Source organism: Mus musculus, chromosome 5 (assembly GCF_000001635.26).
Source record: "Mus musculus strain C57BL/6J chromosome 5, GRCm38.p6 C57BL/6J".
Classification (NCBI taxonomy): domain Eukaryota; kingdom Metazoa; phylum Chordata; class Mammalia; order Rodentia; family Muridae; genus Mus; species Mus musculus.
The window spans coordinates 109,739,490-109,752,342 of NC_000071.6; the positions used below are offsets into that span (position 1 = coordinate 109,739,490).

A 12,853-nucleotide genomic window follows, 5' to 3' on the forward strand; every position below is an offset into this window, starting at 1 on the left:
TAATAAGGTTCAATTCTGTCATTTCTTTGCTTTTTGAATAATGTTTAACCTTACTAGAGAAATGCTAATTAACAGAGAGAGAGAGAGAGAGAGAGAAGCAGTACTGAGCACACATCAGAGAAATTGGGCAAGCTGAGTATATTAGTTCATGTCTTTAATCGCAGATCTCAGGAGACAGAAGCAAGTATATGTCTGGTCTATTCAGGACAGCCAGAGATACATATTAAGACCCTGTCTCGCTTATAATAATCAATCAAACAAACAAGAAAGATAGAAAGGACTCAGATGTTTTTACTGTAGTTCTTAGAAAGAATTACACATTCACTCTAGTTTTCTATTCATCTTCCAGCCTCCTGACGTGTCCCAGTTTAATCTGTAACAGTAACAAGATCTTACTAAAAAGAAATGCATCTTTAAACACATACAAATAGACAGATGGAAATATTGGCAATGTCAATATTGATTCTACATGGGACAGGAGATGGCTCAGCAGTGAAGAGCTCTTTCTGGTCTTGCAAATAATTGGGCTCAATTGCCAGTACCTTCAAAGGGGATTCTCAACGATCAATTACTTCTGAACCCATCTTCTCACTACTATGGGGACCAGGTATACATGATGTGCATATTCATGCATAGACTCAAATATTCATATTTATTTTAAAAATCAAAACAAACACAAAAGGTAGAAAGAATGCTATGCACCTGCAATCCAATGACTCAGAAAGCTCAGGCAGTAAAGCTCAGGCAGTATCAATGTCATGAATACATGCCATCCTGAGAAACAGAATATTCTCTCTACCAAATTTCAAAATTCAAAATGTGCAAGAAGATCAACACAACGGCATATGCTTGACATGTACCAAAATCTACATTGCAAGCCCATCAGTCAATCATATAAAAACAAACAAAGAAAAAGCCAGGCATGTTGGCCCACATTTAATCCCAGCACTCTGGAGCCAGAGTCAGGTGGACTTTTAAGTTTGAGGACACATGTGCTATACACTTACACTTTCAGGACAGCCAGGGCTACACAGAAAAATGATGTCCTCAAAGACAAAAACAACAAAATTAAAATTGTAAAAACACTGAGCTTACAAAATAACTTAGCACTGAATTACAACTGCTTCAACTGCATCCTATGTAATTTAGGGGCTAAAGTCTATAATGGTGAAGGCAGGACAACATAAGAAGCAAGCTGACTAATCACGTCCAAAAACAACACAGTTCACACATACACACACACACACACACACACACACACACACACACACAAACACAAGAAATGGGTTGAGTCTATAGACACTCAAATTTCATCCCCAATAAGCAATCTAGAAAGGTTCCTCCTACCAAAGCTTTGACTAAGACTGAGTTGGCCAGAGCCAAGCTGAATCTATGACAAGCTGCAAACTGACAATTTGGGAGACTAGGCTTAAGTTTGTTTCCCAGAACTAGAAAATTCCAAAAAAGTCAATTACAGGAAAACCACTCTCATAGACTGCCAATCAGGAGCTTCCAGGAGCTGCTTCTGCCACCAGGCCTGAGCCAAATCTACACCAAGATTACTTAGCATTGTTTCCAGAAAGTCTCCGAAATTCCCCAGACACTAAACCAATCCTAAAGAAACCCATACCCCTGTAAATTGAGTCAACCAATCAGAATTAAGTTCACCTACTGCTCCCTAGAACTCCCCTAACTGGCTTTAAATGGAGTTTGCAAAGCTCATGTCTGTATCCATCCCAGTGAATGGCAGACCCCTGTATGGTAGAATTCTGCAGAATAAAACACTTTTGCATACTATTTGAGTGGGGGGCTTCCTTCAGTGATTCTTGGACCCTAACATTATAAGCTCTCCCAAAGAAAGCTACAATGGAAAAACAAGTGTTCAAAGACATCACCCTATCTGGGAGCTTTTTGACTCAAATCAACTACATTCTGGTCAAGGTCATTCATGATGAAAATGCACTGAGTTTAACTTCAATGACCCTAATAATCTGTAGCAGCCCATACATTCTTCAAATGTCCAAAGTCTATTATGACTCTCTTTTTTAAAATCAAGATTTATTTACTTCATTTATATGAGTACACTGTATCTGTCCTCAGACGCACCAGAGGAGTGGATCAGATCCCATTACAGATGGTTGTAAGCCACCATGTGGTTACTGAGAATTGAGCTCAGGATTAAAGGAAGAACAAGCAGACAGTGCTCTTAACCACTGAGCCATCTCTTCATGCCCTCTTCTGATACTCTTGTTACTTTAATTTTCAATAATAGAAAATAGATTAAAAGTGGCAAAAACCTGGTCAATTGGATATAGAGGCAGCCTAAGGAATGGGAAAAGATTTTTTTTTAACCAAATCCACATCTTACAAAGGCCTAATATACAAAATATATAACAACCTCAAGAAACTAGGCTTTCCAAAGGAAAAAATTCCATTTATAATGGGGTATAGATCTAAACAGAGAATTCTCAACAGAGAAGTCTCAAAAAGCTGAGAATACTTAATGAAATCATTGCCATCTTAGCCATGAGGGGAATGCAAATCAAAACTACTTTGAGTATCTATCTTGTACAAGTCAGAATGTTTAAGATCAATAATACAAGTGGCAGGGCATGCTGACTAGGATGTGGAGAAAGGGGACCAAAACACAACTCCTTTTGGGATACAAACTAATACTTTCACTAGAGAAATCACTATTTCCTTAGAATCATAGTTCCTCACAACAGTGAGAATCCCTCTACCCAAAACCCAGCTATACTGCTCTTAGGAATCTATCCAAAAGGTGCTCCACTGTACCACAAGAACATTTGCTCAACTATGTTCCTAGCATATTTATTCATACTAGCCAGAAACTGAAAACATCCTAGAGGTACCTCAAATGCAGAATGGATAAACAAAAGATGTGGTATGTTTATACAATGGAGTATCAATCAGCTGTTAAAAAAAAATGACATAGTGAAGTTACAGCCAAATGAATGCAGCAACAACAACAACAACAAAACACACACACACACACACACACACACAAAAACCCACCCTAACTGAAGTAACCCACACCAGAATGACACACATGGTAGGAATTCACTTATAAGTGGAGATATTACCTACTGGGTAAATAATAATCAAGCCATACTCCACAAACCCAGAGAGGCTAGGTAGAGATGGGCTATAGGGGGTAGCACAGATCTCCTTCTAAGGGGGAAATAGAGTAGTTTCTGTGAGTAGACTGGAGTTTGATGGAAAGAGGAGTGGGAGGGATCAGTTAGAGGAATGCAGGGGTAAAGTACAATGCAGCTGGAATTAGGGGGTATTCGGGGATTAGAGTAAAAACCAAGTATGATAGAAACATCCTGGATGCTATAAGGTGACCCTAATGAAGACTCCGAGTAATGGAGAATATGGAGTCTGAACTGACCATCCTTGTAGCCAGCCAGGGCTTTAATGTTGGAAATGGGTTACATTTGGTTGAGCTATTGGCCAAGGTGGTTTTGGAGATCCTTAAACAATCCATGCTGATGCTAGGACAAACCTCTGCTCTCAGATAACTGACAACAGGGCCCCATCAGGACAAATTCCACACATTTCACTGAATGCAGAAATCAAGCTGGTGCAGGCTTGGAACCTTAACCTCTATGTTCTAGTCTCTTAGAGGAGAGAAGGCTACAGAAAGAGAAACCAGGACCACTATCCCTTACACACACACACACACACACACACACACACACACACAAACACACACACACATCCCTACAACTGGTCCTTCCTACAAGATGTGCTGGGGCATGATGGTAAGAAACTTGTTTGAGTGGCCAATCAATGTTTGGTTTAACCTGAGACCCTTGACATGAGAGGGAACCCATGACTAACACTGACTGGATTTCTAGGAACCTTACAGAGACTTAAATGGCAAGCATAGAGACAGCATGGGTCTGTGTCAGGTCCTCTGCTGACATGTTATGGTTGTTAGCTTGATGTTTTTGTGGAACTCCTAACTGGAAGCAGGTGTAACTAAATTCTTTTGCTTGATCTTGAGACTTCCTCCTATCAGGTTGCTGCTATGCACACTCCAGTGAAGCCTGCTTGGCAGGCGGAGAGGCCTGGAAGCACTCACGAGGCAAAGAGTTTCACGGAAACTCAACCTCCTGGAACCTTGGCATTCTCATAACCCATATACTCATACCCTACCCCTCGTTAGTCTGGTGTATGGATCCGTGTATTTTCTTTCACTATTATTTTTCTGGTGTATGGATCTGCATACTTTCTTTCAGTATTATTTTATTATAAGTGCCTTTAAAGATTGAATTCTGACATAGCTAAGCCTTCGCCAGTGTTCCAACATCCCCGAAAATCCTTGAGGCAAACAAACTTGGAATTCAATAGGAATTCAGTGAGAAGGTTATCTATTCAGTAACATTCAAGTTTACTTCTAGTAGAGACACATTTCAAAGAAAGGAGCAAGAATAGCTCAGGGCTGGTCTGCAGAGGGTTTCCTTGAGACAATGGACAGTCTTACCCAGACAAAGGAATTCACAAAGGCCTAGTGAATAGGTGGGTTTACCATGAAAGAGTTAGGGAATCCCCCTGAGACAGGTTTCTTCATTAGGCCCAAAGAAATAGCATAAATCAGGCATTTACTAAAAAACCTTGGTGGTGGCTTAACAATAGACTAGCATTACACCTGGCTCCCTTCTTAGTGGCAGTGGCCTGGTCCCCCACTTCTTTTGATGTATACATTCCTTTTGTATTGTGTCACTGTAACTCAGCAGATGTATCTCTCCTGGTTTCTTGTTATTATTCTGTATAAAAAGTTAAATGCTCGACTTGACAAATTACATTCAGATTCTACACAACCTCTCATGTTGATATGACTCTCATTCATTGCCAACTTCTTGTCCACCTGTAATCAGAGACCCATTCTACACAGACAAGGAACCAAGAGGGTCTGTGGCAGGTTGCCTTCTGCAATATGAAGGCTTTCACGTTTTTCTAACTGATTTTGTCCTGTTAGGCTGTCCTCTCCTGGAGCTCTGCTCCTTTTTGAAGAGAAAATGGGGCGACAGGGTGTTGGAATTTGGGGAGTGGAGGACAGGTGAATTGTGGGGGTAGTAGCTGGGAGGAGCGTAGGGAAGGAAAAATAGTGCTCAGGATATATTGTATGAGAAGAACCTACCTTCAATTTAAAAATTAATTCAATATTGCTTAAATGAAAATGCAAAAGAGGGAAGCAATAATGGACAAAGAAGAGCAAAATAGTGAAGAGAGGACAGAATGATGGTGACATTTGCAATTTTCGTTCTCCTTTTAGGACGGTGGCCCTCACACACGAGTGTAAATATATCATCTTGGAGGCTCAATTCCTCCTGATAATCTAGACCTAGTCCTGAAAGCTTCTATCCTCTGTGCAATCTTATCTAGGTCTAGAATGTTTTGAGCATCTGAGACTTAACTGCTGAATAAAATCACCTTTCTTTTTCTTTCTGAACTTTGACTGGCTGGTCAAGTCAGCTGTTCTGACTCTAACTCCTCTTCATGGTAACCAATTCAAATGGGCATCTTATACTTCTGACTGAACTGCTGTGCTTGGCCTCAAATGAACTGAAGCAATCTGTTCTCATCTTCTGGCACATTCTCAGGCTCTGGCTCATTCTTTCTTCACCTGTGTCCAGTTTGTTTTCTCTTTAGCCTGTCTCTGTAAAACTCTCCAGGTAAAACTACCTCTGCCTCTCACTCTCTGAGAGGGTGCTACTTCCTCTTATGTTGCCTCTCTTCTCTCTTCTCTTGAGAGTTGAGCATATCCTATTCTGTCAGATCTTTCCGTGACTCATCATTTTTTCAGCCACTCAATTAGACATTGCTTTCAAACATGAGTGCTTCCTTCTGAAATTAACTTTATCTTCATCCTTTGGGAGCAAATGTGTATACTAAGGGCTGAGCCACCCCACAATTTGAAATAGTTTCCCACACCTCATACCCCCCAACTACAGAGTAAATTGGATAGTCTCTGGGTTCACAGTGTGATCAAATACCCAGCAAAACAGGAGTTCATGAAGAGCTCATCTTGGGCCCAGACTACATCTGTGAAATCAGAAGTTTTCCTCTCAGCAATGTGAAATATATATCACGTAGGAAACAAAAGCAGTCATTTTCTTGTATTAGCTTCTTTAGTTTGGAATGTGGAATTACAATGCTTTTCATTTCATCCCAAACAAATACTCTTGATTGTTTTCAAGAACAACTAATGTTTAAATGAGTATTCAATAAAAATAAACATGTGATGTTGTACAAAATTGCTACAATAATTATATTATGCATTAAGAATAAACCGATGTATAAAAATGTTAAATGTTTAAACACATTCTCCAAAGCAAAAATGAAAGATAAGTGACTTAATGCAGAGAAAACAAAGAGATGAGTCCGTTATTTAAGATAACTGTGTGTTCATTTGTGTGTTCAATTGTAATATATCATCAGTATTTAAATTCAAACCAAACAGTCAGTCTGTTTCTTAAACTCATTTTTACTTTTTCATGGAGCATGACTCATAGACAGAAAGCTCTCATACCATCCAAATACAGCAACTCTCTGCATTTTTACAGTATACTATAATACCACATTTGTTTCCCATCTATAACAACTCTTGCTACAGAAAACTTGCTAGTTCATTTCTCTTCTCCACATAATGATGTAAATAAACATTAGAAAATCTCTTTGAATGTGATTTCTTCAGCTAGATTCTGTGCTTTCTGCCCTTCTGTAGGAATTTGGCAGGAATTGGACATTAAGCTAGGACATGGAAGTAGGCTCAGAAAATAATATTTGCATTTGGGCTAATACAAAGCTCAAGCAAAGCAAACCCAGCCAAGGAATGTGTGGCATACCTTTTATCTTGGTCATCCTACTAAGCCCCTAAAAACAACTATCCCTGAACATTGTTTACTGTCATCTCAGTTCCTTGACCTAGAACTGACCTTATTACTAGTATGGACTTAAAATGGTACAAGAGCAGGCTTATGAAAAATAGACCCACTTCAGCCACAGCACTGGCTGGAGTAATGTTATAGTGTTGTCTAATTGTCTTCTTTTCAATCCTTGCTCTCCCTTGAGATCCTGTTGACCTTCCTACATGCAAGGTAGACAAGATGGTTCAAGTTCTCATATCCATAAGAGAACACTAAAGATTAAAATTATATGGAAAAAGAAATGCGTTGACATTGCCTAAGCTGTAATTACATGCCGTTTTTAAGACCAATACAGCACTGACTGTGAGAGTCTTTACAAGTACTTAGTCCTTTAACCATTACTATTGTCTTCATTCCTTTAGCACAACTTCTCCTTGAGACAGCCAGTTTGTCCTCAACAAATGAGCACTGAAGTAATTCTCATATTTAGGGTACCAGGAATACAACTGCAATGAACATGAGAATTCTGATTCTTCTTAAAACTAATTTCAAGTGCATGGAAACTATACTGAGAAAACTGCTGGGATCCATGGCAACCCTGTCATTTTTATAAGAACTACGTACAATGGGGTTGCTTGAGTGTAGGTATTATATCCAAATGTATCAAAATACATATATTAAATGTGTACAGTTTTATATCAACTATAACACAATGTGGCCTTAAATAATTTTAGTTAATATCAATGGAATATCCCGAACTACTGCTATCAGAATTTATTCCTAATACACAACCATGTACTACATTCATATTCAGTGTTCAATACTGGACAATATCGTATTTACACTCTCTTTGTTTTCTCAATTAACTTATACTTAGGGAGATATCATTTATGTGATTCTAATAATGTATTCTGATATACTGTGTCGTTAAAGTATATGCTAAAGTCCTCTTTCTATAGCCTTGTACATTATTTCGCATCAGCTTCAATTTCACACACTTACAACTGTAAACAACACCATTATAGTGATGTTTAAAAAGTGGGGGGGGGATGTTGGGTAGGTTTAATTTGCAGCATAAATTCTAAACAATCTAAAAAAAAAAAAAAAAAAAAAAAAAACTCCTAACAGGATATCTGATTCCAAAGCTACCTGCCAAGGGTAAAAAATCTCAGAATTGTCACTAGGATGATGAAGAAATTGTACACATTTTTGCACAATGTAAATTCCATCTGTACTTATCACAGAGCTACAACAATCAAAAGCTTTACAACATTTGTGAAAAAATAAAGAAATGTAGAGGAAAAAAGCCAAGAAAATAAGCCCCAAATTATAGTCAGGTTTCAATTAAAAGACCTAAGGAAACTCAGCCAGGAAAAATGTGAACATGACTAATATTACCAATGATTGCATGTGTATACAAATGGAATGAACACAGACTTCACAATTCCACAAAAATAACTAAAAGTGATCCCTCACTGTTATATTTCTGACCCTCCAGCCACTACTGACTTCACTTCCAAACAGAGGCTCTAGAGCTCTCTCTGTATGGAGGTGATCAGAAAGCTGGGCTAGGGCACTGCCGCACCTAATACCCACTAGAGATCTCACACAAACCCAGCCCCAATGAGCCCACACACAAACCAAGGTTGAAGAATAATTTAATGTCTGCTTCCTGCCACATGGATTATAGCACATGATGTAGAATCTGCCCTAGCCACCTGCACACCACCATGCACACTTAAGAATCCTCTGCATCTCAGAAACTCCTTGGCGACCCTGGAACTGAATTTCCCTGAATCACTCCAGTCATTGTGACTGGTGATAGTGGAGAGGAAAAAGGATTTTAATCAAAGATGGCCAAAGGAGGATCCCCATAACCTCATCTCTACCAGTTTCTAAACTATTTGTAAAATTTATCACACAAAACTGAATTTGCAATGAAATGTTCAGAACCTCTACAAACCAGATTTTCAGTTTTGAAATTCATCTTCTGCACACCAAAAGCACTGCTTGTGTGTGCACAGTGGGCAGTGAGATTATAAGCAACACAGCTGCCTATGGCCAGAACTGCAGAACCTCCTCCTCCCCAGGAAATCCACACAGAGGCCAAGGCCTTTTGCCCAGGTTACCACATGTACCAAAAGAAACACAGTCTGGTTCACAGTCCATCACAGTCCAATAAGATTGTTTAGTCAACCTATTCTTCCTGGTGGCTGCCACAATCACAATGGCAAGGCTTGTGGTCTCCCTCACAGCTCTCTGATGAACTGCATCAGAGGAGAATTATGGAAAGGACCTGCAAGCTACTCCTCCTGATTCCTAGACTGCCCAGAGGACAGTAGCAGCTCTCCTACTGGAGAAGTAGAGATGAAATGACTCAGACAGCACAGGCCTTCCAGCTCTCCCCTTCCAGCCCACCCTAGGGGCAGACAGAGCCCTAGTATGGTAAGTTTGTATTTTATTAGAATCTTCTACTCTCCCAGGTGGGGAGAGTTCTTGGGACCGCTTCTAGGAAAAAATGGCAAGAATATTTGGCACTGGGCTAGGTCAAGGAAGTAAGCTCAAAAAAAGTACAGCTGAGGAATGTGTTCCTCATATCTTGTCATACCTTGATCATCTTGATAAGACTCTGAATACATCGACCGGGGAACTTTGTTTACTCTCTTTTTCTTACATTTCTACTTTGTTTATGCCTTAGAACTGACCCTACTCTTTGTTTGTATCCAGGCAGTCAAGGTGGGTCAGGGTCTGTTGGCAGATTTCCCAGTCTGATGAGGCATGGAATGATAAGAGGAGGTATACCTGAGGCTCAAGGGAGGTGCCTCTGGAAAAGTACGGATAGTCTGTGTATATTTCAGGAAATTGTTTCTGTTAGCTTGTGGCTTTGCTTTCCAAGGTTCTGTGGGGTATAAAAAGACTATGAAACATAAACTCAAGGCTGGTGGTTGCTGCTGGTGCTGCTGCAGCAGTATTAGCCAGCAGTTCTCCCAAATCTAACTCTTGGCTTTGCATCTTCCTTCTACCTCCTATTTTGTTCCTTGCTCCCCCATCAGAGACTGTTTGACTCATGCTGGGGCGTCCAGTACAAGGACAGAAACTCCACTCAAGGATCTCTTTCTCCTCCGTCCCTGTTTCTCTCCTGTCTGCTGTTAGGGGGTGAAACAGTTGCGGGGGTCACGGAAGGGGGTTAAGGGAGGGGAAAAAGAAGACACCATAAAGTAGCAAAGACCAGCTACACTGATTAAGGCTAAAGAGGAGCCAGACTAGGATGGATTTTGCATTCCACATATGCTGCCACCCTTAAGTCTCTTCTAGGTTCAGGTTCCAGGTTAAGTTTTGAACAACTTAAATACAGACTGGAGACTGTAAGTCTAGCCACTAAGACACATGGGAAATTTGCACAGCAAGCATATTCCAGGATCATTTCTTAAGGACACCAGTGCCCTACCACAGCAGGTTAGTGACAGTGTCCTAAGTGGAAGGTTCCAGATGATGAAAAACATCAGAAAAGGAAAAGTATAAAAGCTGGGGTGGGGAGGTCTTACACAAGCTATGGCTTATGCTAAGTCAGCTTCTTAAGAATACCATCTTGTACACAGTTGACATGAGGGAAAGGGAAGGAGATGGGAGACACCTCTGAAGTCAGCAGAAAGATGAAGAAAGTATGAAGTCTGCAGAAACATCAGACAATGGGACACACTCAGGAGAAGGCTAATCAAACACTGCTGCACAAGTGAAAACTCAATGGTTCTCAAAAACATTTCTGACCAAACGTCTAGTGGCCTTGGAACTGATAACCACAGCCCCATATGGTGGGAAGTTGTGCTCTCAGTATCTGATTCAACCCCTCCCAAAGGCCCTGCCCCAGACCATTCCCAGCTCCCAAGCACATTCCAGGTTTTAGAGAAGGAGCTCTGCAAATGCACCCAAGAGGAGGAGATGTCAGGGAAGAGTCAGACTCGGGGCTGAAATCAAACAATAGAAACAAATAGAACTATATACAGAATCAACAAGACCTGGAGCTGTTTCTTTGAGAAAATCAACTAGATAAACCAGACTCACCAGAGGGCACAGAGACAGTATCCTAATTAATAAAATCAGAAAAATAAAATCAGAAATGTAAAAGGAGGATATAACAGTGAAATATATCTTAAAATAATTATTCTCTTTTAAAAATATTAACAATTGAAAATATTAAAAATGTTCTACAAAACAAAAACAAAAAACGAAGTAAAGGAGCCCTGTTTTCTCTCTATACCCAGGGCCTCAGGGAAAGCTCCCAAGGACTAGGCCCAGGCTGTGAATGGCTCTGCCAAGCTTGTTCCTGGGTTTCAGAAGGAGCTGTGTCCTGCTCCAGACAAGGGGACCTCAGGGAAAGTGTAGCTGGATCAGGCCTACACACAATGCAATGGTTGTGGGTTTTTTGTTTTCTTTTCTTTTCTTTTGTTTTTTTAAGTTTTCAAATGGTTGTCACTAGTGTGGCAGAACTATGCTTTTCTCAAGAAGAAAACTGAACCTTATGGCACAAGAGGCCTTGCTGTTGGTTGTGATCCTGTAATGCCCCATTGAGCTGCTGGTTAGAGGCCTGCTCTTTGATAAGGAGATGGGCCTAGTGTCAGATTATAAATCGTTTGTTTCCTTTGTTATGATTTCTGGACAATGCTGGTGAACAAGCATGTGTATCCTAGCATCCTAACCTCTAACTGCCCTGGCTGGCATAGTACTTATCTGTGAGGTGTGAGGCAGTCCTCCCTCAGCTAAATTCTACTTGGAGTGCCTTACTATTTATTTCCTAAGCTTTACTAAATCCTTTACATCATCAATTCTACTCTTTAACATCACAGCTTGACATTGAATTGCTACCCAGCACAAGAGATGCCTTTTACAACCTCCACAAAATGAACTCCAAATGGATTGTCCACCTTAATCTCAAGTGCTAAGAACAGAACTTGTAGAAAGTCGGACTCTCTGAGTTTGGGATCACGCCAAAGATCTCTCTACACACAAGCCAAATGCTCGGCACAGATGCAGCCCCCACAGTGAAGTTATTCAGACGCTACAGCTGGGTCACGCGAGTGGCTAGGACCTCAGGGGACCTCACAGGTGGCCGCAGATTCCCAAGCAGTTTCGGGAAAGACCCACCCCAGCAGTTTGCGCCGCTCAGACCCCGGTTTCTCCCCATTGTTTTCAGTGACCCTGTACTCACCATGTCGCAACTTCGGAGCTTGACTGAGCACCCTAAACAGCATTCAGTGGCATGACAGAGAGCAGTGAACAGGGGACAAATCAAGTCAGCTCCGCAACTAAGCAAAACAGGCGCCACTGCACCCGGAAAAACCCGCCTTCCTTTTGATTTGCAGTTCCGCCGAGAGACTCTGATTGGCCAACAAGTCTTGAGTGACTGGAGCACCTCCCTTAGGGTTAGAGTGTGCTGAAGGTACGCGGTGTAGAGGTTCTCAGCCCAACAAGCTGCAAGTCCAGACCTGCAGGGATTTCCAATTCTGTAGTATTTGTGTCGATCCTCCAATAGGCTACCGATCTGTCTCCCCGCGCAGCCCCAGGGAGGCCTCACCACTCCCCTGCCATTGCTCTGCCGCTTGCTCCTCCCCTAGGTAGGCAGTGACCCTATGATCGCCAGGGCCTGATGTCAGCCAGAGCTTCCCTCACTCACTAGGTTGTTTGCCTTCTTCCTCCTTGAATCAAGGTAGGGAGCTTGCATAGCCCATTCATTACTCAACCTGCAGGGGATTTATCAATCTGTCCCACAAGCGAAAAGGTGCCCAGAATATTAACAATTAAATTGTGTCATGGGCAAACAATAGTTCTGTTTTCTTGCTGTTGGGATTCAGACCCAGGATCAGAGGCTGATCTGCATATTACTAACACACCAAAGGAGCCATCCACCTGCCTTGAGCAAACTGGGTTTATCTGAAACAGGAACTGGAAATGAATAG

At 41.2% G+C, this 12,853-nt stretch overlaps 1 protein-coding gene across 4 annotated transcripts in view; it reads right to left on the bottom strand.

The window, feature by feature from the left end:
• 4930522L14Rik (RIKEN cDNA 4930522L14 gene) overlaps positions 1–12,853 on the bottom strand; it is a 61,055-nt gene that overhangs the window by 3,975 nt on the left and 44,227 nt on the right. For 3 of the 4 annotated variants that reach the window (XM_011249625.2, XM_030255015.1, XM_011249622.2), the window contains exon 2: positions 12,106–12,382. Coding sequence is in view for 1 of the 4 variants with exons in the window: in XM_011249622.2 (XP_011247924.1) it covers positions 12,106–12,108 (3 nt within the window). In the remaining 3 variants the exon portion in view is untranslated. The other variant, XM_011249624.3, reaches the window with a different exon arrangement.